Source organism: Glandiceps talaboti, chromosome 7 (assembly GCF_964340395.1).
Source record: "Glandiceps talaboti chromosome 7, keGlaTala1.1, whole genome shotgun sequence".
Taxonomy (NCBI): domain Eukaryota; kingdom Metazoa; phylum Hemichordata; class Enteropneusta; family Spengelidae; genus Glandiceps; species Glandiceps talaboti.
This window is the reverse complement of record NC_135555.1, coordinates 6,686,431-6,712,249: the sequence shown is the minus strand read 5'-3', so window position 1 is coordinate 6,712,249 and position 25,819 is coordinate 6,686,431. Positions and strand designations below refer to the sequence as shown.

Below are 25,819 nucleotides of genomic sequence, written 5' to 3'. Positions count from 1 at the left end.
GTCTTTGGTTGTAAGTTTCCCTGCATACCTAAAACATACTCACAGTATTCTACTTACTAATGTATACTTAACCATCACTTGCAATTGACTGAACTCAAACCTAGTATTAAGATGTAACTCATAAATGATCAAATGATGTAATTTGTTATATATGTCAAATAATGTCAAGGAAATTCCTATTATGCAATTTACTCTTCTAACAATGCCAAATAACAACTGTAGTGTCACAGAAGGTAAGCATCAACATTTAATGTTACTAGAACAGTTTACTCATGGTTTTATGAGAGAATTTTCAATTGAGTGAAAAGATTATAAACTCACTGAATTTTAATGCCCAGGTTTAATAATGAAGTAAAAAAATTAAGTCGCTTACATTTGAAGGTGGCTTTTTGAGACTGTTACCAATACTTTTACGGGCAATTTAAAACTTATTTTCCTTAAGAGTATTTCGTACATGCAGTTGACATCCAACGTTGGACTTGTTGAAACAAAAAACATAACTGTACTCATCAGGCAAAGCTACTTCTGTCACACAACTGCTTATTTCATAATATGTTATTTTCAAGAAGATCAAGCAGTAAGTTTAAGTTTCAGTGAGATTTTCAAGCAGGGGTTTGAAAGTCCATATTCAATTCAAGAACTTTCCAGGAGTGCATGAGCCCCCACAATGCTAAAGACATACACGACCAGCCAGCACTCCCTCTAGGCACAGGAGACCCTGGGATATAATTTTGAAAGAACACCACAACAACTTGTTATGTAAGACTTGATATTCACATTGATACGAGTTAGAAAGTGGGCCACACCAGGAGTATAAAATGACAACAACCTCAAACATACATGGTTAAGATTTTGATCCTGTTAGTATTCATCTCTGTTACTGTGGTATCGTAATTACACAAAGTGGTTTAATAAGGGCAATAAGAAGGTTAGCGCTGCCTAACCTTGTAACTATGGGTACCTTTAAACTTATACATCAAGCAGTTTAGATAATGCAGTTTTACCAAATTTCTCGGTTCATTTTAAGGCATTCTGTAGAACTTGTTAACTACCTTTCAAACACACACCCTCTGGTGAACGGTATGAACCTGATCACCTTGTATACCTCTATGAACATGTGGTTGATCTTTACTTTGCGACGTGGTTGCATAACCATTTGTATAAATAGTATTTTGTGGTGTGGCTCATTTCAAGCATGTTTGAGTCAAGAATTGCATTTTATGTGATTCAAAAAAATTAAAAATATCAACTTGAAGATAGTTTGTCCTATGAAAGCTAAAGTCAGTTGTAAAATGAAAAGGACAGACGATATGCAATACCTACTTTTCTCACACAAAAAATCCTACTTACCAACTTGGTTGCCTTTTTATGGGAACTGGTTAATAACTTAATTCACTTTGTTTCCTAAAAAAACCCACTAACATCGCAAAGAAAAAGCTTGAATGGACTTTTTTCAATAATACAGGGTACTGTCATAAATATATACAAGTCGCACATTGTGTTTTTCACTAACATCTGGTATATTGCCAATTAGTGGACACTGTCACTATGAAATTGTACTTGTTTCTGAGGCATGCCAATCTTGTACATAATGTCTAGTTCTTAAATCCAGTGATTTAGATATATAAGTTTTACGATTGAGGTGTACATGTACATGCGTCCTACAACACAGCTTGTTTTCATGTAAGTGCAACTTTTCCTTTCACTAATCTGATCTTCTCCATAATACTGTCCAGAGTGATTGTGTCCAAGTAAGCTTTATTATTGGCCTTTAGAAACTGTGGTTTATATCTCCCTTTAAAGTCTTTGTCGTACCAATGGATGTGGACCACATCACCTTCAATTCTGCGAATCCTTCCAACCCAGTATGTATCGTCATCCAAGTCTTCTCCATTCACAGCTACCATATCACCACTTTTGAAGATTCTTTCCTGCAGGTGAAAATGACAACGGACAAGATTATAATTATATATATACTACACGGAAGAAATGTGACAGAAAAAGGGTAACAAAAACTGTCTTTATATTTCCCCAAAATGTTCATTTTTCTTTACTACACTTTCAAGGTAATAAAATAATCAACAAGAGCCTCACAAATAGACTAGAAACCATTATGTTTGCAGACTGACAGATGTTTGGCTTATCAATCTATAAAGGCAAAATTCGTACCAAATCGCCATATGCCATTTTACATGTATTGCTCTTTATGACATTACAGTAACATGTCTTGGTAACCACAACCGTTACAGACTGCATACACGTATTTCAAAGATATAGAATTCATAGGACAAAAGACAATTGAATACACTAACTTTTAAACTAACTGAAATCTACAATTGTTGCCCACGAATAATATTATGGTAAAACATCAAATAGGCGACATTTACCAGATATATTTCCAACTTTCTATATCGTTTTTAAAAAAAAACTTGGCAAGAACATTGACACTTCCAATGTTACAAGACCAATTCATTAATTTCAATAAAGTAAATTTCATATGTCCACAGTGAGCAACTTCCTCAAATCTTTTGAAGGCACCATGACTTTCTTCTTGAGGGTTCACTGCTATCTCTGAAATTACTGGATGCATCAAAGAAAGGTTATACACAAATATTTTTGATCATATTTCATCTATACCCCTGTAAGTAGATACATGTGAAACACGTATTCAAGTGTAATCACCATGTCAGAAAACACTACCCATAACTACATAACATCCATCACTATTTAATCAGGTATAGGATCCTAGATATTCCTTGCAATGTACTATTCTATATGACCATCATAACATCACCAGATATACATTACGTACAATTGCATCCAATTTGCAACTAACCTCTCTCATCTTTTTGAGTTCTGCCTCGTCTAGTTCATCATCATCCACAATCTTCCTCTTTCTCCATTTTTTAGGTTTCACATCCTTCACACTATTTGACGGTTGCTCATCATTAGGTTTGTTGCCTTTTCCAGCAACAATTGTGTTCGTACATTCTTTATCTGAACCCGAAACCGTTCCAGATATGTTTTCTTTTTTAGGTCTTGTTTTTTGCTCAAATTTCAATCTCTTTCCCTTGTCTTTCTGTGACACTCCATCTTCTGTATCTCTCTTATTAGGTTTTTCAAGACTCTCTCTGCCTTTCTGTTTTGAATGGTCTACTGCAGTCTTTGGCACTTCTATGTACTTGCTTTTTACAACAAGTTTCTCAACTTTCACACTCAACTTTACTTTCTTTCTCACCTCAGTTTTCTGTTCCTTTGTCCTTTCTACTTTTGACACTCCAGTTTGACTAGCTCCTCCTTTCCCTTCTGTATTTTCAAATTTCCTTTTTTCAGTACTAGCCTTAACCTTTTCAAGCTTCTCCTTAGATTTTGTACTCCCATCTCCTTTATCCTTTTTCATATGGAGTTTGACTGTCTTAAGTTTTTCCTTGGCTTTTTCTGCTTTCTGATGTTCAATTTGTTCTGTATGTACTTTAGGTTTGCCTGGCTTTAGTTTTTGTTTTTGTTTTTCAGAATCCAATTTGCTATCGTTTATTTGTTTGGGATGTTGTCTAACAACAGATGACTTTTTCACTTCAGCTGATGATTTTTCAACAGCAGCCTTTGTAACCACAGATTTATCTTCTTGTCGATCATTGACTGGTTCTTTATAAAGACAGAGAAATAAGAAATAAATAACAATTAACATTAAAAAGCCTGTTTGTGGTGCAAAACGAGTAAAAATTCAAGGAATTGTTGTATTGTATTACTACTGATACATAACTGGCACCAATATTGTTAGTTCTGAGATCGAGAAGGTCAAATTACAAAACACACTATCATGGCAGTAAGCAAGTGGTTATGCAAATATGTACATAGTGTTTTTAGTAAAATTTGGGAACCTTGGTAACAGAAACGGGGAAACCTGGTCAAATTTGCATTGAATTTCAATCTGTTTCTGTGTCTTCCACAATTATCTACATACACACACTGTATATAATGTGTGTAAGGAATCATGTTCAAAATGAGATAAACTGTTCACAAATATGCATGTCTGTTATCAACAATTTACGACAGAAGTCACTGAAAAAGTCACAATAGTGAGTGATTCATGAAGGCACACAAACACTTTACTTTCGAAGACCTGCATGGGGTTTTAACAAGATCATCCTTTGATCATACTGACTACTTGTCAGTGTTCTTCACACTATAAAGTAAGCAAGGTGCTATCACCATCCTCGCCACCCAGGCCTTCATGCTAGACAGCCTTCTATCCTTGAGCTTTAGTAATCTTTGAATGATAACATTACAATAATAGTTTCACATGAAGAGAAATAGCTGGTGCCAGTATCCATGTGTTTGTACTTGTCAGCTGTGTATGAATGTTACATGCATATTATAATTATACTGATTACTATGCAAACAAATATGCAAATTATCCTATTTATATGTAAATTAATATGCAAACTAGCAACAATCTTTGCAATATATCCTGGGAAGTACACTGCATGTTCTATCAACCTCTACACTTATGGGTATCATACAGAAGATAAACTAAAGCACACATATTACGATCACTAAATTAGATAATGAGCCACAAAATTAGACTTAATTAGCAATTCTATATTATAAAGCTTTATGAAACTCGACTACATCTACTCACCAGCAGCATGTGAGTTGACTACCATATCTTCTTTCCTTCTTGCTTCTATTGCAGACTTCATTTTTGAGCTGGCATAGTTCATGGGAAGTTTGTCTTCTCTGTTTGTCATGTTCAGTAAAGCTGGAAAAGTGTCCATTAAGCACACAGCAGCATCTACAGAATCAAACTTGAAGGCTACATGCAATGGTGTGTCCTGATGAACAGAAGTGTAAGTCAATCAGTAATAGTTTATACATGTATAGTTAAATTAATTGGTTAAACATCAAATCAAAACACTAAATGAAAATAAATTGTATATGTTAATGAATTTACAGCCTCTTTGAGGTCAAGCAAATCTCAAGGTATTGTAGCTATAGCACAATGACATAAATGATAGATTGCAATGAAACATATGGATGCCATTAGTTCCATTTGACAATTGTCTCACAAAGTGTCATATATATGTCCTCTCTAATATCTCTTACTGTACCAAGTTTGAATGAAAACATTTTGGCCTGAGTAAACATGTTTTATTTAGACAGTAATGGCCTCATTGATTGAGGCATGGGCATATGGAACAACATTCGACCTGTCAACACAGTTCTTTTCGCAGAAGCTTGTCCAAGGTGTTTAACTAACTATCAATAACCTGATCACAAGATTTCATGTTGAGATTGACACAAAAAGATAACAAACAAACAACACAAACACAGTGTGGATTCTTTATTTAGTTAATGATATAAACAGCAACTGCATGAAGGAAACAGTTCAGTTGGTTGCTGACCATGGATTTTGTTTGAACTTCAAGAAATTACACCTCATGTCTATTGTAGTGTGCATGCTGTTACTGTTTATATCATTAGTTAAATAAAGAGTTGACACTGTGTGAGTGATATTTGTGTGTTATCTTTATGGTGTCTATCTCAACATGAAACCTTGTGAACAGGCTCACTGATCTTCTTTGAATAGCTTGGGCAAGCTTCTTCAAAAAGAGCAATTATTAGATAACATGTTAAACTAACCCCTTGACTGTTGGTGTGTATAATACTTAGTTCTGATATACCATACTCTTTCTGTACACAGTCTAACACTTCTTGCAGGTATTCCATGTCATTGTTCATAGCAGCAATACTCATTTCCTCAACCTGTGTAAAGGAAATAAGCAAGAGAGAAATTACAAGTCTTCGTAGAAGACACAGACCCCCCCCCCTCCGAAATACTTTACTTCTATTTGACTAAATAGCGAAATCAGCAACAGAAAAATTACAAATGGTGACGTAGATGTATTCCAGTAGTAGTTGATATATACAGCCATTTCTTGTATTAATGTACATACAGGCTGTTGCAGAGGGTGCCCCGATATGGCTTACATTACAGACTACATGTATGTACGTATATAAATAGGTATTCCATGTTTTGGGCTTTGTGGTGTGACTCTGAAAGGTACAGTTTATATGATTAAACAGCTAAAAGCAACAGGACAGGGTACCTACAAGTGTATATATAATGTATGACTTTTGACAACAAATATGATATTTATTTGGCCAAATATATTACCTCTCAAAACATAACATCTGCCTATAAAAAAACTGGGAAACATATATACAAAATAAACTCAATTAAAACTATCATAATGGACACTTATTTATAATACATCCCCACCCCAGCCTCCAGGTACTGCCTGTTATGGGTGAATGACTGAAACATCTGTCGGTACTTGGTGACAAAATGTTGAGAGGGTAATATTTATCACAACTGGCATACGACAGAGTCAGAATATTAATATATTATGATAAAATCTATGAGTGATCATCACTAACTTTAGAGTATTAATATTATATTTCATATATCAATCTTGAATTAAAGACATTAACAACACAGGCCAATATTTATTCCCATAGGGAAGCAGTTTTGTTGCAAGTAATACTGCTAACAGTGTCTTCATTTTGCAGACTAATTAATCATCATCAGAAACTGACAATACATTTTGTGTCTGTTTCTTGTTGCCATGGAACCAATCAAGTAATAATCCATCTCAATACACTAACCTTGTCAAATATTGTTACAGCTGGATCAAATTTTAGCTTTATCTCAAATGGGAACTCATCTTTCTGCTCAAAGTCTTGTCTGAAAAGTTGTGTGTGTTGCCATGCAACACCCTCCTTTCCATCGCCACCACATAAAAATGCTGATAATACAAGTGAGGAAGACCCCTTGAATTCCTCCAAGCTGATGGTTTCTTTGGCTGTACAAATAGAGAAATAAAACTGTCAGGTGCCAGTTTTTTACATATATATATCTATATATATATCTATATATCTATATCCACACACGCATGCACGCACCCACCCACACATACACATTCTCTCCGGATTTGTTTTTATTTCACAAACTTTACATTTAACAGATATCACTCCAAGCCCAAGTGGTTGTGTGTGGAACAATGTATACCTTAATTTTTTGTTTTCATTTTGCCCTCATAATCATTTAAATTACTGTTGCTGTATTTACATACATGCAGATCAAACTCTATCAACATCCACAAGTTTTAAATGTGTACAAACAAGCAATCAAGTCGACACCATATAACAATTGTTTACATACAGACATCAAGCAATACATATTTACGCAATCATTGACTAGCACAGATACAATTCGGCCGACCAAAAAAGTTGAACTATTTGAATATATATTATAGCAAAATGTCAGGTGTAGTTCGGGAAAAGCAAAAGCAAAATGACTGGACTCTATGCTACCTTTTTCATGTTGCTAATCATTATAATCTGCCCGACCTTGTATCTAGCAAAACACAAATTAAGCCCAATCATTATTGTATCTCACCTCCACTTGGTATAATATATCTGTGTGGATTCATGCTATCCTGTAACTTCCACAGCACACTGGCATTTTTATGATGTATTGTACTCCATGCTCTCAGACTACCTGACTCTAGAAGATAGCCCCCGAAGTCAAACTTCCATGCTATGAACGCAGTGTCATCTGGAGTCTGGCCATCTTTCCTTGACAAGTATGCCTACAATAACAATAATTGCATACAAATATGAAAATATGAAATCCCTATTATATATTACATTATATTATATTACATTATATTATATTACATTACATTTTATTACATTACATTATGTTACATTATAGTATTTTACATGTATATATTATTCCATGATACTTTATTATATATTATTATGATGATAATATAATATAATAGGATATTATATATTCTTCACTTTGAAAACCTTTACTCTTCTATCAATAATGCTGCACAATTAAAGCTTATTTGCTAATATTTTTTTCACTGTTCAGCCAAGAAAACACTCATAACATATGAGGCCTTGTCACTACAAATCCCTTAAGTCATTAGTATTTTCTGTCCTTATGTGTAAAGAAATTTCTGACTGGCTACAAATAATGAATAAATGTGTATAAAGAACTTCATGAGCTTAAATTTACACCAACAGAAGTGGATCAATGCAATTAAACTGGCATTGATCAATGCAATTAAACTGGCCAAGAATGTCATCAAATTTTGACAAGTACAACCATGAACCTACATGTACATGAACTTGTAAAGACAATTAACACTGGAGCCAAATGATACAATTTGTGCTTATCTGTACACTTCTCTACAGTAGATGAGTACACAAGTGGCTGTAAATATTTACAGTCATGTTTGTAGTCATTTATTGCATATCAAATTTTATACAGAAAATCTCGGCAAATATCATTATCAAAATATAAAACAGTACTCAATTACAAGTAATATCTTCAGGTCGAACAAAGGCTTTTGAACAGCACTCCCAGTGTGCATTTTTTAGAATCGTTTGTCTTTCTGATAATTGGAATGTTGTGGATTGACCTTGGTTTTGTCAGTGCACTGCAGGAAGGAACATTATGAAACAAATGTAACCACCAAGAAGATAACATTACAGCCTGTGCTCCTGTATCTATCCTCGGCTGTTTTGAAGTCTATATTCTCCCATGAATTGTTTCACAAGAGGAAATGACAGATCTGTAACAAGTTCTGTAGTTATCAGGAAACAAGCCTCTCACATGTACCTTTGAGGGCTGGGGTGTTTGAGTTTTTTTGGTCATAAAATGAAACAATCTGCAGTGTGATTTTAATTATATCAAGAAAGTTATCAGAAATTACAACGCCTGCTTGGTACAAGTATCCTTATTGCGATAACATTGCAATTGTGATTAACTATTGATGTTACCTTTTTCCAATCCTTTTCTACTTTTCTGAACACATCTTCTTCTGCATAGATTCCACTAGCCCAGCTGTCAATCACTTCACCGTTGTTACTGTCTCGTATGTATTTATCACTGGCTGATGAATATTTCAGGTGAAATTCTTTTTTATCCCTCTCTTTCTTGGTCAAGGTAAATGACTTACCCTTGGGCTTTTCCTTTTAAAAAACAAGAACAAACAAAAAGGGAAATTTAATATTAGTCCACAGTATTGAACACATTTCATTGTTCAACATTAAATACTATAGATTATCTTATTATGGCTGAATGTAATTTTGAGGATTTGGTAAAAATAACATATTGGCATGAATTCATTTTCATGCTAACACCCTTCTGTTTCTGGATACATTATCAAAGTTTTCACCTTCAATTACGTACATATGTACATCTGTATGTGTCAATTAAGCCAGTGAGACGTTTCATTGTAACTGTGTAATTAGTCAATCTTTACACTTGAACTGTCAGGTCTTTACACTATCTGGGCTACAAACCATACCACGCAGATCACAAAAGTTTAACAATCCTACTGCAACATTAATAAGGTCATTATTACTATTCATGTAATGTCGACAGCCTGTAATACACAGGGAAAGATTTTTTTTTCGAAAAAATGGCTCCCATGAAAAAACTAATATAAGTTCTGATCAGAAATTATGGATTCCACAGTTTTTAAATAATATGGGCTTCAGATGATGTGCTTTCAACATAGGTCAAGTAGGATTAACATTTTACAATTTATTATTTTTTTCTATAAAATTTCTTTTTATTGAGTCATTGATAACATGATAAAGTTACTTACCCACTTCTCAATGTCATCCCCAGGCCTTAATCTCACCCAGATTTCCAATGGAAACTCCTTCAGTAACTCCCTGGTCTGGTAGAAAACTCTTGTTTCACGCCATGCTTCTTTGCCTTCACCTCCTCTCAGAAATGCTGATAACACCAATGATGATGCACCAGTCAGTTTGTGTAAATTGATAGGTTTCTCATCTGTACACAACAAACAGAAGAAAGAAGAAGAATTATCGACAGTCAAAAAACACTAACACTGACCTCTTCACAATCATTCATTCCCGCAAAAAAGCAAACACTGTCAGAAAATGTTTAACATCTCCAGGAATTGTACTTGTAATGAAGTGTACATTGTACCATTCACCGTTGTGAATGTAAAGCATACAGTGGAGAGTCATTGTTCATGCTAGTTTGATACCAACAGTTAATGACTTTTACGATAATGTGTTGATAGGGTTAGAAAATCATTATAACAGGTCAGGAGAAATAAATAATTTGGGTAAGAACCCTGTTAAAACACCAGTTAACTCTGGTAGATTTTATCTAAATACCACCTGTAACAAAATCACTAAGTCACATTGGCCTGTGGCAACAAACAAATCATCATCTCAAATCTTCTCAAGTTCTGTACTCGAATTTGCATATCACCGATCTGACCACTTTACCTTGCCTTGCATATTTCTTTCACTGACAAGACATCCACATGTACAATATTTTGTGACAACTGGTTCTCTTCTGAAGATGTTCACCCACACACAAACACACACACACACACACACACACACTGAGTACACACTTTCTCATATCTATAGCACTCCCGAGTCTGACGTTCACTTAAAAATATATGCAGCGAGAGAGTAAACCCAAATAGGAAGTATTCCATACCTCCACTTGGTATAATGTATCTGTTTGTGTTAGCTCCATCATGTATCTTCCAAGTGACTGAAGCATTTTCACGGTATGTTGAACTGAGGGTCTTCAATGCACCTAGATCCATTTTGTATTTACCAAAATCAAACTTCCATGATATAGAGGCACTTTCCTCGGCACTGGTATTACAGTTTCTTGACAGATATGCCTACAACAACGAACAATGTAATAAACAATCAAATCAGCATAAAACAAGTAAGTTAATTTTTATGAGAAGGGCAAATATGATCAGAGATTTGCGATGTTCAGATTACCTAGGCACTCAGTTTTCATGAAGTTAACCAATGGTGTCAATGTAAATAAATCAACAAGCTATCAAAAGTTCAAAAAACCCTGTCAGTGATATCCTTGACATTGTCCTAATTATGACATGAAATTCAAATAATTTCAGAGTGAATTAGTGATAGCAGCAATTTATCTAGCCCATACTGAAATAAAGGTCCCCCTCAGGAACGCCAAACTTCCAAGCAATTACAATTTTAAACTCATAGAATGGTGATTCACTGAAAAAAGGTACCCCTCAAACTGACATATCAAACCTTCAAAGCAATTACAATTTTAAGCTGACTGAATGGAGTCTTTTATAACCATACTAATCAACCTAGTCGTGAATATCAATCATAAATGTAGAATAACAATTCAAAAACCCACTACTAGCCCTTTGACTGTCAGACATCACTTGGCTATCTGGCTGAACAATGCTATTCACCTGTATGTTGAGCTAGATAGCCAAATCTCTGGGCTAAAGCACTACATGATTTGTATATCAATTTGAATTTCTGAATATGTATACACGTGTGTGTGTATCCCTTCTGCAAAATTTATACTCATTGTAGAAATCCTTCACAAACCTTCTTACCTCACTTTCTGTTTTATTCCTTTGTATATTTTCCTCCATATAAACTCCATTTTCCCAGCCCTGAATCACTTCTTTTCCGTTAGACACTCTGATGTAGCGATCATTTACACTTGAGTACTTTAAATGAAATGTCCTCTTTCGTTGTTCTATTTCGGTCACATTGAAACATTTCACAACATTCTGTGAAAGAAAAAACACACACAAAAAAATAATTCTCAGACTTTATCCCAAGTGCAATATAACAGACAGTGAACCAGAGTTTGTGTTTTTCTACGGTTTGAAACCCAATTATTAAAGGGAGGTGGGGTCTTTGGGGAACTCGATCAGATTTTACCAACTTATCACCCTTCATAAAATCAGGGGGGGTGTTGTAATCTGGACAATTTTCTATACCTTACACCATAATTTTGGTGCATACCCCAATAATACATGTTGGGAGCTCAGGTACATGTAGGTTTCATATTTGCATAGTAATTATCAAAAACGTTAAAGCATTAATACATGTACTGCTTAACAAAAGCTATAACAAAGGATCAATAAGTTAACTTCTAAGACTGTTCATATATTTGACAATAACAGTGTAGCTAAAAATATCCTGTTCTGTTTTGGTAGCCCAATGTCAGCCTGGTGTTAAAATCAGGCTGGGTTCACCATTAACTGTCTAGTTGCCAACATGAACTGGTGAGGTGTTAGTGCCAGCCTGGCGTTAACATCAGGCTGGTGCTAGCACTCACCTTCTAGTTGCCAACATGCACTGGTGAGGTTGTTGGTGCCAGGCAGGTGTTAACATCAGGCTGGTGCTAGCATTCACCTTCTAGTTGCCAACACATGCTGGTGAGGTGTTAGTGCCAGGCTGGTGTTAACACTGAGCTACATGTAGTTGATACTTTTTAGATGCTAGCCCATTCAGACAGCAATTCTTAAGTGATATTGTACATGTATGTATACATTTCCACTTACCAAACTGTTACTCTTCTTCCCCATAATGTTCAACTTTCACCAAGGATAATTCACAATACCTAGTGAAAAACAGACATTCATAAAATTACTACACACGTAACCTCAACAAACATGTAGTGCTTTCTGGCCAAGTCTTGTGTAAGAGTGTGGGTGTGTGTGTTGGGGGGGGGGGGGGGGGTGTCAGGCAAAAGTTGCGCAGATTTCCATACCCATAATTTGAGTGTCGCATCTCAGTACCAGAGGTTCTCTATGTTACTGAAGAATAACAAATTGATATAAAATCATAAAATGGTTAACATGAAGTGTTTTTGTTTACAGTGTCAACTACATCATGTAGGCATGGGTCAACTAAGATTACAGTTTTGGCTTGTTTCGTTTATCTGAGGTAATCCTGCCATACACAATAGAGGGATTGTCTACAGTTAAATTTACCCAAAATCAAGGTTTATACAAAAATGGGCAAAAAATATCTAGGGACTGTGATAATAAGTTCTAGCATCATGATGACCAAGGGTTCCAATCACTTACAAGTGATGTCATCACCACCGCATAGCAGTAAAGCCTGCAAATTGACAGTGTGACAAAACCTGTCGACCTGAACGGGTGAAATGCTACTCCAAAGTAATAATAACCCTCGATCAGGTACATGAACTTATAATTCCAACCTGATGAATGTGTTTCAGGATTAACAGGGATTGTTAATCATTAAACTTACTAATTCCATTTGTTGGTAGCAAAAACCAAATGGCAAATGAAGACAAGTGTGACATACAGGTTGCTGTTTGTTAAATTCTGTATATATTTGTAAATAGCCATTAATCAATTATTATTTGAGTCTGTCATCTGTATCCCACCACCGCCCACTCATTTGATTGACTGACCCACCTTGTTGACATGGGTGTCACAACACCCACTGACATGACTGATACAACTATTTGTTTACTATCTACTGGGTATACTGTGAGGAAATGCCATATGCATATAAAACTTGTCAATGTTAAGAGTTCATTTGGCACACGTCATTCCCATACATAGGCTGACAGCTCTCAATTCAGCACACATGTAGACACTGGCAAGAGATCCACGATTTCAGTAATATTTCCATATATATATATATAATTGTTTCATTATTACAGAATGACTATGTTCCAAAGTGTGTCCTTTTAGCTAATTTCCTGTGCCATTGACACCCAAATTAGTAGTCCTGGTTGTAGACAGAGTAAGTTGGGACTTGATTCTTACAGTCTCATTTATGTCCCAGAATAGAGTCGTGACTCATGAGCTATATACTCGGTCTGTAAGCAGGACTACAAAATCAGATGTTCCCCTCATGACCCCTACTGTGGTAAGCCACAAGACAACATAGTTTGTTTATACCATTGCATTATAATTTTGTATCTTTAGCAGGCACACAGATTCCATCAATAAACAGTGTCTATGGTTCCATACACACTTACTTGTTTACATACATAATGTGTACAACACGTCATACTGTGCCTTTGTGATGAAAATAGAAGCCTAACACATAGTTTATTTCACTTATACACTTCTTGAAAATAAAACAAACAGTTTGAAATTTTTGAAGATTTAGTTGTTGTCGATCATAATCAGGTGCGGGTAGTCAGGTGACAAGTATGTAGGCCAAATACTCAAACGTTTGCGACGTGAAAACGTACAAAATTATGCCATACTTTGATTTATAACTCGGAAATGTTAGGGATTTAAACGGAAAATAAAATACCACTTTTGAAAAATATATGCGACTTGTTATGAAAGAATTGTTTAATAATAAAAAAAAAAACATAATACGTCTTTCTCTTTTCGAAATATTGGAACGTAAACACTTATTTCAGAATAGGAAGTGCGTTTTCGCAAGATGACAATCTTCGACGTAAACGCCATGTTTTACACAGTACGAGCTACGTTCCAGTTTTGAGTTCAAATCGAATTATGTAAGGAAAGAAGGCCCTGTTTTACTATCTGTCACGACCTTACCTTTGTTGAAATCTAAGGGTGTGGTGACACTCGTTGACGTAAATTTTGAAGCCGTTTGCTTTGCAGTGGTAGGCTTTGTTACACCGAGATCTTGACAAGCAAAGCAAAGCTTACAGCATGGATGAAACAATGGCGGAGCTTCCGCGCGTGGAGGCATTATGGGAAATTTAATTTTCAGGCACCGGGAGATTCTATTTCGTAAAAGGGATGGCCACATATACAAATTAATCATTGCATCGTCTGTATCTAATTAAGTAACTTTTTATTTTTTCAATTTCCTGGGTGACCAATTATATACATATGATGTTGAGATGATGACTGATAATTGGCAAAAATTGAGGTTTGTACCGTAGACAATGCTTACATCACAGTTGGAGTATCACTTGGCCGGAGAAGATGGTTTCTGCCACCGCAAACATTTCGACTGTGATTTTGACTTTCATTACAGCTTCAGTATGTTTATTTGTTGTCCCGATTGAAACTTTACCTGTAAGTATCCATGAAAAACATTGGGTTTCATTTTATCGCATATAACTTATTTAATTTATGTTGAATGTTTGAAAACTATAGACAACATTGTTTGTGCATGGGCATCATTATTTTATCTCTTTAAGAGAGACTGGTAAGCTTATAGTTTCGTTTCCATGATTCTACAGGTTTTTTATTCACCTTGCGGTTACCTGCAGTCATTCAATTGGTCTAAAGAGTTTTTTCTTAGACATTACATTTTCTTTCAAAAGTTAGACGGAGTGTATGGCTATATTTGTAAAATGTCCAACATAAAGAAAAAACTTGAAGTGGATACGCGATTCAAAATAAAGTATTTCTGCATCATATACAGCGTATACTCCCCCGGCAAACGAAATTCGTTCATGATTGCATGGTGTCATTAATTTACAACAAGGCACAGTCTGAAGTTATAACTTGTTGCACATGTTTTGATTATTTCTTTTCTTTAATGTAACTTTGAAGTTGTTCAACTTGTTAAAATATACAAAATGTATACGGTGTTATCGTAGCTAGTGCCGGCCTCTATGCACAAAGTTCATGAAATTGCCACTGCAGATATCATTGAGTCTTCAAATTGATAATATAAACTTTAGGTAAAAGTATTTGGAGTAACAAGAGTTTCTCTATCATACATATATCAAATGAAGTTTGTATAGTCTTTCACAAGTTCAGGTACACAATTTTCTTGAATTTTTACTGAGCAAATTTGATCGCATCGAGTGTTTCCCAGGCTGGGATGTCATCACCAATCTGAGCTCAAGACATCATGATATTTTTGCAAAGTTTGAGATGCATCACATTATAAGTTAATTCAAATAAAAATAAATATGTATTGCCGATAAACCGAACAACCTTAGTTTGAGCCACCCGGACCCTAAACAACTTTTTTTTTTCAAATTCAAAAAGATGAAAATAAGGATGAGAAATACTTTATTTTGAAATTCCTTGTAGATTTCATTTTTTACTCAAAAAGGTAAAATGGTGACCATTCATTCAATTTCCGTGTAGGCTTAACTTAAATTTTCGTGCCTTGCAAATTGTCTTCGATTCATTGCACGTACTTCTTACACGTCATCAAACTATCACAGAAGTATTCGATAGTCTTCTCTTAGGATCGAAGCAATTTCTAAAAAAAAAATATTTATAAACATAAAATAAAATTGTCTTAGGTATACATATGATGAAACTTAAATCTACACAAATTTGAAATCGAACTCTGTTCGTTCAATTCCTTTAAGACCAAGCTTAATATTGTGAAATCTCTGGCTTTAAAGAATAAAAATCGTTAAATTGTATTATTATTTTACAATCGATATTATCATACTTTTCAAAATCCATTCTAGATGGAAGGAAATAAGGCCAATGGAGCTAATGATGAAGGGGAATTCGCGCATTTACCCGAAATACTAGTAAGTACACATACAACTTGAATTAGCTATACATTTTCTGTTAAATATTGCACACTGACGAAGCACGTATGATATAGGAACAACATGATAATATTTATGTTTTGTGCATTTATCAAGGGAGGAGTCATCTAGTACGTTACTATTTTAAACCGGATACTATCGCTAACATTATTAACCCACTGCCATACTTTTTCCGTGTTCTGAATTAAGTTTCTTGTCTGATACAGGGATGTAGATAATGCTGCAAAAACAACCGCCTACTTTACTCAGCAATTTCTTTCCAGCTACTGTTCAGAAAGTTCCATGTTTCAACCATTATGGCTAATTCATGGATCTTCCTCGTAGGTATTATTGCCTACATTCCCAATTTTAACAGCTAATTTTAAAATTAGCAATATATATATATAGTGATATTTTTCTGTTCCTACAGAGAAAGCGATCCACACCACGCGCCATCAACGCGAGGGGTGAGTACGTACCTCGACGTCATCTCTTCATGCAAGTCACACTTTCTAATATACAGAGTTGATTGATTTTTTTAATAAGGAAAGTAGAATTGCACGTTATTTAGTGGAGAAAATGATTGCGCAAAATAAATGACTGTACGTATAACGTCATCATGTCAGAGAGTAAGCTTGCTATACAATTACCTTTATGGAGAACTGACCATGAGTACGCCATAAAAAATGTCTCTTAATGAAACTACTCTTGCTGTAGCTGAAAGTATTATTTTTTTTCAATCAGACAAACAATATATTCAGAGTCACTGAAAATTGATAAAATACCAATAATTAGATATCATTGTACACGTTGATTATAGGTTGATTTTATCCATTTCTGGTTGAAATCTTGATCGCGTAGCACACTGAATTTAGGGTGCGGACCCAAAGCTCATTTTGATTGGATTTACTGTACTGTTAGCTACATGGATAAATTCATTTTTTCAGATAACTTTGGTGATGATGAACACGACGCTATGGAATATATCCTACAAGAAAACACGAATATCGTCAACTCAGACAAACGGGGTATAATTATAACATATTTCACAGACCTCTCGTTCGCTTGTTTTTTATATAACTGTGTGACATGTTCTTGATCACATTTGGAGAAACTAACACTATTATAATCGTATTAACAACTTGACCTAGATAAGTGTAAACGCCTACATGAATTTTATAATCACAGACATTTTCCATGATATATCAATTCATAATTTGAATGACTCATTTAAAAATGTGATTTAAAAAAAAAGTTTTGATAATGTAAGTAATTATCCATGTACATAATCAGAATATGGAATATTGATAATTTAGGAAGTGTTAATTTCCTAACAAATTGGACGTTGGTGTAAAACGATCTCCTTATAATGAACATACCATTTCAGGCGGAACCATGCTATTAGAAGGAGACATCTACATTGGACTACGAGGAGTAAGTGATTATAAAATAATTAACAGTGATTATAAGTAGAATAATGACATTATTTATCGCCAGGTTAGGTATGCTATTTAAGTATGAATTATGTGTCGAAATTCTATAACAAATATTTACATTTAGATCTCACATTTCACCCCATTTTGTTACTTTAATATACTGATCTTCATCCAGTCTGTGAGTCTGCCTACACGTATATAAATTATATTATATTATATCATATTATATATATATTATATATATATATATATATATATATATATATAATATATATATATATATATATATATATATATATATATATATATATATATATATATATATATATATATATATATATATATATATATATATATATAAATAATAAAAATATTTATTTTTTTTAAACTATTGCGCTCTGCCACTGCGGTATAGAGCACTGTCTTAGTAGATTGATACTCACCGAGTTATATATATATATACTCTGCTTGGTTCCCATTTATCTTTTTGCTAAACCGTCGTCTATATATATGCCAATATTGCTCTTCTGGTATTTTTCTGCGAGAGAATTGAGGATGTACGCGACGGTGCTGAGATATATATACAATCTTAGTACTCAGATGAGTACTTGAATCAAGAAGTAAGATCTGAATGACCTTTTTGACACTGCAAATTGACAGTGTCTTAGTAAACGAAAACGTTATGAATCCAATAGTTGTGTTGCCGTGTCCTGAGTGAAACAAAAACCCATGCTACTATGACGACGGCTTAGTTAACTGTTTGATGACTTCTGTTTTTCAGGTACAGCACAATGCGATCCGAGATGTTGATAAACTCTGGTCAGGGGGCATTATACCGTATACATTCCATAGCTACTATGGTAGGGAAAACATTTTGGAAAATAATATTAATATCTTTTACTTATTCTTAAGAGATTCGGAACAAGGGACACTTATCGTACACCGCAATGATTACTGTAGTTGTGTGTGTACGACGTGTATTTTCAGATGTGATGCAGTAAAAACCCAAAACAGCAAATTCCTCGCCCTGTTAGATTAGAAAGTAATGATGTAATAATTGAAAGATCAAAAATATTTACCCATAAAACAAGTTAGCTGATTTCTTGCAATTATCTTGAGGTATATGTCTGCTGTGAAGGTTTCACATACTATTCTTTATGAATAAGCTGCATTTTTTGAAAGCTAATTTTAAGTCAAGGCACATAATACCATCTCTTGCCGGTGAAAATTTAATCCACGGTAACTGAGTATTGAAAATATATTATATATATTCGTTAGCAGGTCATTTTCGTCCCATCTCTATACTAAGCTGACTTTGATTATTACGTATTAAGATAACTGTTTTGAAACCAGTTACGATAAAATACATATTTTGTCTAACAATTACAAATTGTAGCATTATATGATATTAATTGACAATTCCATTACAGTTTTAATGATTTACCAAAGCATTATGTAGTCTTTATTTCAACTCTATCTAGAGTAAGTAATTAAAATGACAATTCTAAAACATAGCGATGTCCGGCATTATACGATCATTTTGAAGATGTGTCCTGACACCCTATATTTAGGGTGTAACTACACAGAGGTTAAAGCCCGATCCTACCGTAGAGTTACAGAAACCAAATCATTGCAGCCTGACACCCTGTATTTCTGGTGTAACTACACAGAATTACAGAAACCAAGTCATTAAAGCCTGATACTCTATATATAGGGTCTAATTACATAGAGTTACAGATACCAAGTCATTAAAGTGGCCATATGGATGACGATTGGGGCCGGGTATCTATTTTGGATTTTTAATTCATACAACAATTTTATAATAGATTCAAGGCAAACTTGAAAAATTAATGTTAAACTACTACATGTACCAAGCCCTTGAATATTTGTAGCTAAATAAATAGCAAAATATTAATTAATGTGTGAAATAAGCTTTTTCCACATTTCTCAATGTATTGAATGACAAACATAGACTTGGTCTATGTTGTTTCACATTGATTTAACAATTAGGAAACTATGATAAAATTGGTTTGTTAATTAAAAATCCAAAATAAATACCCAAACCTTATCCATATGGCCTCTTTAAGGGGTTAATTAGTATCTGCATGAACTAGTACTTACTCTTTCTTACTGAATGATTCCAATTCTTGTCTATGGTTACTTTTATACGTGTCGGTATAGCTTGTAACCAATATGATTGTGCAAAGTCAAATGTATTTACATCCATATCTTTACTAACCAGTAACCAAGGAAACAATGTTTTTGGTTGTTACGTTCAGATAATCATCCAGACGCTAAAAACAGTATCATTGCTGTTATGGAACATTACGAGGAATTGACTTGTATTGACTTTGTATCACGCACTAAGGAGATTGATTATTTGGAAATTGCACCTTTACAAGGGTAGGTATATTTTAGTACTTCACATACATGTGAATATATCAGTTTATTCATTTGTTCGCGTTCTCTTGTGTTTGTTTTTGCGTTTGCGTTTGTTTTTCTTTTTGTGTTTGTGTTTGTGTTTGTGTTTGTGTTTGTGTTTGTGTTTGTGTTTGTGTTTGTGTTTGTGTTTGTGTTTGTGTTTGTGTTTGTTTGTTTGTTTGTTTGTTTGTTTGTGTGTATGTATGTATGTGTACTTGTTTGTTTGTTTGTTTGTTTGTTTGTCTATTGTTTGCTTGTTTGTGCCAAAATAAAAGAAACTCTAAAGTTTGAAGATATCGATAACCACAACAGCTTAGGTGCATGATTCTCCAAATAACCCGACTTGCGAGATTCACAAAAAAATGTATATAAAGGAAAAATCATGGCATCTATGGAAGGGTTTTGTTTTAACGTATTGCGAATGCACACCTTCATTGTTGTAACCACAATCGGTAATATATGGTAATTGGTAGCTGGAATATACGAAAGAGAATATCACGCAGAAAAAAGGACATCTACTTATTTTTAAGTTCTTTGTTTTCTGATAATATTTTAACGATTCTTTGTTCCAGCACCCTTGTAAATTTTCCCAAATTAATATAATTATTTCCACCCACTCTGAATTGAAATTTTTCAGATGTTGGTCTAGCGTAGGTCGGGATGGGGGCAGGCAAGAAATATCTTTAGGCGAAAGCTGCACAGAGCATCTTGGGACCATCATGCATGAGTTCATGCACGCACTTGGCTTCTACCACGAACAAAGTCGGACGGATAGAGACAATTACATAGATATTATGCGGGAGAATATATTTCCAAGTAAGTGTTTGCTTCTTTAATTCTTATGAAGAAAAGAGTAAATACTCTGAATTGAAATAATTAACGACGCCATATTTTATGGTCGTTGATATTCTACACCTGAAAGTGTGTTACAATGAATCACAGACCCTCCACCAAGGTCTATGAATGAATAAAGATAATGTCATGCTGGCATGCTGGGGAAGCATTTTCATCTGACGTATATTGTTATACTCCCCTTGCTTCTAATTTTCATTAGACTTTCTTCTCCTCCTCCCAATATGAAACTCTTCCCTATTCCTCCCCTAACCTCCTCCATCACCACTTCCTTAAATATTGTTAATATTTATTTACAGTGATGGAGTACAATTTCGAAAAGTATGGCCATGATAAAATCGACGACTTGGGGGCGCCCTATGACTACGCGTCCATAATGCACTACCCTCGCAAGGCTTTCTCCAGCAATGGTAAAGACACTATCGTTCCAAAGCAGGTCGATGCTAAGATTGGACAAAGAAACTTTTTCAGCAAAACGGATCTGTACAAAATCAACAAACTGTACAAATGTGGTAATTATTGCTGTTCAGATATCTGACTGTTTTCTTTAATGGTAACGACTATTTATCTAAGAAAGGGTCTTGAAAACAGTGTTTTATATTCTTTTTATGTCAGCGAATATCGAATGTGAGAAACGGTAAATGAGCGTGCTCTCTCTCTCTCTCTCTCTCTCTCTCTCTCTCTCTCTCTCTCTCTCTCTCTCTCCCTCTCCCTCTCCCTCTCTCTCTCTCTCTCTCTCTCTCTCTCTCTCTCTCTCTCTCTCTCTCTCTCTCTCTCTCTCTCTCTCTCTCTCTCTCTCTCTCTCTCTCTCTCTCTCTCTCTCTCTCTCTCTCTCAATAATTGTGAATGTGAACTTTACTGACAACTTTGACATTGACAGTATTATACATGCTTAGATCTGAATAGGAATGATGGGATGTCATGACAGTATTGTCATTTTAATCGATCTCACGTTGTTGGTCAATTCAATGTCTCCTAATCAACTATTTATTACAATCAAACAATAATCACACACTCTCAATTGACACAATCATATATGTAGTTTCAGACAGAAAATAAATTCATTGAGATCTGTATTTTCAACTACAGACGACTTACAGACTCCTACACCCCTGCCTGAGATAACCACCATTGAGCCTACTACTGAAGGTATAGTATGCAAATGTATCAATTTAGTACAGAAATCAAATAAAAAGGCAGACAAACCTGACACATGCACATATATACACCACAAATATGCATAAGAATACACACACACGCGCGCGCGCATGCATCATCATCATCATCATCATGCATACGTGTGTGCGCATGCACATATATTACATACATACATACATACATACATACATACATACATACATACATACATACATACATACATACATACATACATACATACAATTACATACATACATACATACATACATACATACATACATACATACATACATACATACATACATACATACAATTGTAATACTAATACTAATAGTAGTAGTAGCATATTACTGCTTACAAAGCAAAACATTAAACGTATCGTTGTGGATGTGTTAACTCCAACCACAGCCACGGAGTATACAAGTGAAGGTATGACAGGAACAATTTTTATTGCTCCCCAGAATGAATAAATCTGAAATATAAAATAAAACACAAATCGCTGAAATTCTTAAATCATATTCTTTTAGAAATCGTTACTGATTCCAAGAGATGGCGAGATGATTTACGTTGTGGACCATATTATCGTCTACGTGATGGGAGTCCTTCAGAATGTGACCCTGATGGGCCATATCCATGTTGTTCTCCCGCTGCATGGTGTGGAGTAACATCTGATCATTGCTCATGCGCTGATTGTACAGACTATAGAGGTATGGTGATATGTAGATTAATTATACCAAGAAATGTTAAACTTACAACATATTCCTGTAAGTACATTTCAGCTTTTTTTAAACCTGACTATTTTCGAGAGCTGTTCTGTTTGTTATGGAACCTCTCTTGTATTTTTGACTGGTGAGTTTGGTATAAAATAACTTATTTTACGCGCCATGTACATAATTATATTCTTAAGACAACTTACACATATGTTCATCGAATGAACGTCACGTGTCTTTAAACATAGTAATGATATGTGGCCACACATTTTCTTCGAGTTACATAATCATATCATATGTAAACATCTATCAACAGACAATACCCCGAGTGTAAAATGGAGAGATGATTACCACTGCGGTGGAGAGTATCCCCTCTCTGACGGCAGTCCTTCGGAGTGCAACCCAGATGGCATTTATCCCTGTTGTTCGCCGTACACTTGGTGCGGCAATACCCAGGCACACTGCTCGTGTTCTGGTTGCATCGATTACAGTAGCTCGAACCCTGGTCCTTACGTCGTTGGTGAGTATCACACTGTGTTATCCCCTTTTTTTATCTTGATTTGTTATACCATATCAAATATGTATGAGACGAGGCAAAATATAATTTGCCCATAACTATCATCAACATCATGGGTATAAATGAGCCATACAATAGTGTCGAGGGAGAAAAAATGTAACAACATGTTTATTCTCAGCTTTGCATTAAGCTTTATCACACAACCTGATCAAGCTCTTAACTAAACAATGTATGTATGTCTAATCATCAATCCTACGAACATTCGATTTGTGTCTCAAACATTGTCAAAATTTTATTTAAGGAAATGAATATATTGGAAATTATTCATTTGTAAGACCGTGTTTATACTCCGAGAGCCTGTTCATAGAAAGGCTAGGACTTTGTCTTATTGTACCATCGATTAACTTGTATCGTTTATTGCAGACTGCCTCGATGACAATACATACTGTGAATACTGGAGCAATATAGGGGAATGCTGGAAAAACCCTGCCTACATGCATGTAAACTGTAAGAAAAGTTGTGGCCAGTGTTAAAATAAATAAGAGAGGATTCGATTTGAAAACACTAGGTAATTTTGCCATTTCAGCAATTGATGGAATCGATAACTTAAATATCATGATAATAAACTGAGATTGAGTACCGAATTTTGTGATTTTATTTGCATTAATTTGAAGAAGAAACGAATTGTGATATATAAAAATAATGTTCTCTGGGAGTTCATTTTCATATCAATCGTTTCTTTGACAAACCTATCAAATGTTGGCGTGATAATTCCGAATAACACTAGAATGATCCAGAGAGAGAGAGAGAGAGAGAGAGAGAGAGAGAGAGAGAGAGAGAGAGAGAGAGAGAGAGAGAGAGAGAGAGAGAGAGAGAGAGAGAGAGAGAGAGAGAGAGAGAGAGAGAGAGAGCGAGAGAGAGAGAGACACACACACACACACACACAGAGGCAGAGAGAGACAGAGACAGACAGACAGACAGACAGACAGACAGACAGACAGACAGACAGACAGACAGGGAGGGAGCAGGTGGATGGCGGGAGAGCCTAGACCATATGGGGTCTATGCCTAGACTGAGAAATATACAGATAAACGACAGCCAGAGAGCGAGACAGAGACAGAGACAGATGAATGACAGACAGCGCGAGACACACATACATTATGTTTGTCTTAGGACGTAACACATCTTTTGAACTGGTACACAGTTATCGTAAGGTCTGATTCGACACTCATATCTGTTTCTGTCTCTGTCTCTGTCTCTGTCTCTGTCTCTGTCTCTGACTCCTCTTTGAGATTCTCTGTCCCTGGATAATGATTTTGTCATGAAGATAGACAACACACGTAGTACTGTGGAATGTATGTTTTATTTCTCTATACGGAGAAATCTGAATAAAATATAACACCAAAATAACATTTAATGTTTCATCATTTAAAACCAAATAGAGTAATATTGTTGGCTACAACATATACTCGACAAAATTAAAGCTTTCACATCTTTCTAAGACTGCCGTCTTGTCAAACCGTGACAACCAGTTGTGACTAATGCGTGTTCATATTCATTGATGTAGATTTAATTCAAAAGAATAAGGATGTAATAAGTCGTTACTCAGAGTTCCAAGCTTCGAGCGATCTTGAGACATTGATATATGTATATAAAATTACAACATCGATTCAAGGAAGTTGTTTTGACGTTAGGGATATTGCCGCACTTTGCAGGTTATTGTTCACTGGCTCTGTTTGATACAACCTCGCAATACGAAACTGCACATTCTATACTTTCAGATGGCTAGATTGCGATTTCTTGCTACATTTAGTCTGAATAAAGTAAACTTTTTAACTTACCACTACATTACGCAAACACATGGGCGCCAATTTTTTGATGTCTGAATGGTGGCATGTTAGTTCATTTCATTCAGACAAAATGTCACAGGAAACTGTCTTCATTCAACCTTGCTATCTTAAAGTGTAGGATATGCGGTTTCTTATTGGTTTCTATGTCGTTGTATCAAACAAAGCGAGTGAACAATAACCTGCAAAGTGCTGTATATTTTTTGAATTCGAAAGAAATAGTGTTCATCACCACTATTCTTAGTACCAAATCAATCCAAGATCGAGACTTCGCCATGTGTATACTCCGTATCAAAGTTTTAAAACCTTCAGCAGTCCGGCATGTCGCGGTCGTTCATTAATGGAAGTTCCACTTCATCGTTATCATCAATTTGAACCTCTTGTCTTTTCTTACGATATCTAAATATCCTTCGTACAAACCGAATGATTAATTTACTAAATTGAAAACCATTTTCTTGGCGTTGAATATTTTGAACTCGCTGGTCCTTTAAAAGTCTTTTCTTCGGCATTGCCCTAACCAATTTTTGCCA

At 35.0% G+C, this 25,819-nt stretch overlaps 3 protein-coding genes across 3 annotated transcripts in view; 1 reads left to right on the top strand and 2 right to left on the bottom strand.

The window, feature by feature from the left end:
- Window positions 1-337: 337 nt before the first annotated feature.
- On the bottom strand, window positions 338-14,549 carry LOC144437600 (uncharacterized). Its single transcript, XM_078126570.1, has 12 exons — window positions 14,430-14,549; window positions 12,435-12,493; window positions 11,475-11,654; window positions 10,571-10,763; window positions 9,693-9,883; window positions 8,860-9,051; window positions 7,463-7,655; window positions 6,670-6,866; window positions 5,644-5,766; window positions 4,643-4,835; window positions 2,837-3,645; window positions 338-1,931 (listed from the first exon to the last, which is right to left on the bottom strand). The coding sequence occupies exons 2-12, from the start codon at window positions 12,456-12,458 to the stop codon at window positions 1,680-1,682; spliced, it is 2,547 nt and encodes an 848-aa protein (XP_077982696.1). The 5' UTR covers window positions 12,459-12,493; window positions 14,430-14,549; the 3' UTR covers window positions 338-1,679.
- Window positions 14,550-14,810: 261 nt separating this feature from the next.
- Window positions 14,811-24,063, top strand: LOC144437835 (zinc metalloproteinase nas-15-like). The gene is made up of 13 exons (XM_078126864.1): window positions 14,811-14,918; window positions 16,283-16,348; window positions 16,779-16,815; window positions 17,296-17,376; window positions 17,736-17,782; window positions 18,566-18,644; window positions 20,064-20,187; window positions 20,843-21,021; window positions 21,357-21,569; window positions 22,147-22,206; window positions 22,743-22,922; window positions 23,242-23,445; window positions 23,866-24,063. Exons 1-13 carry the CDS (start codon window positions 14,826-14,828, stop codon window positions 23,973-23,975), a joined length of 1,473 nt encoding a protein of 490 aa, XP_077982990.1. The 5' UTR covers window positions 14,811-14,825; the 3' UTR covers window positions 23,976-24,063.
- Window positions 24,064-25,023: 960 nt separating this feature from the next.
- The window catches only part of LOC144437453 (uncharacterized), a 16,106-nt gene continuing 15,310 nt past the window's right edge, over window positions 25,024-25,819 (bottom strand). Inside the window, exon 14 of the mRNA XM_078126396.1 lies at window positions 25,024-25,819. This exon is cut by the window's right edge and continues 269 nt beyond it. Within this exon, the coding sequence (XP_077982522.1) occupies window positions 25,598-25,819 (222 nt within the window). The 3' untranslated portion in view covers window positions 25,024-25,597.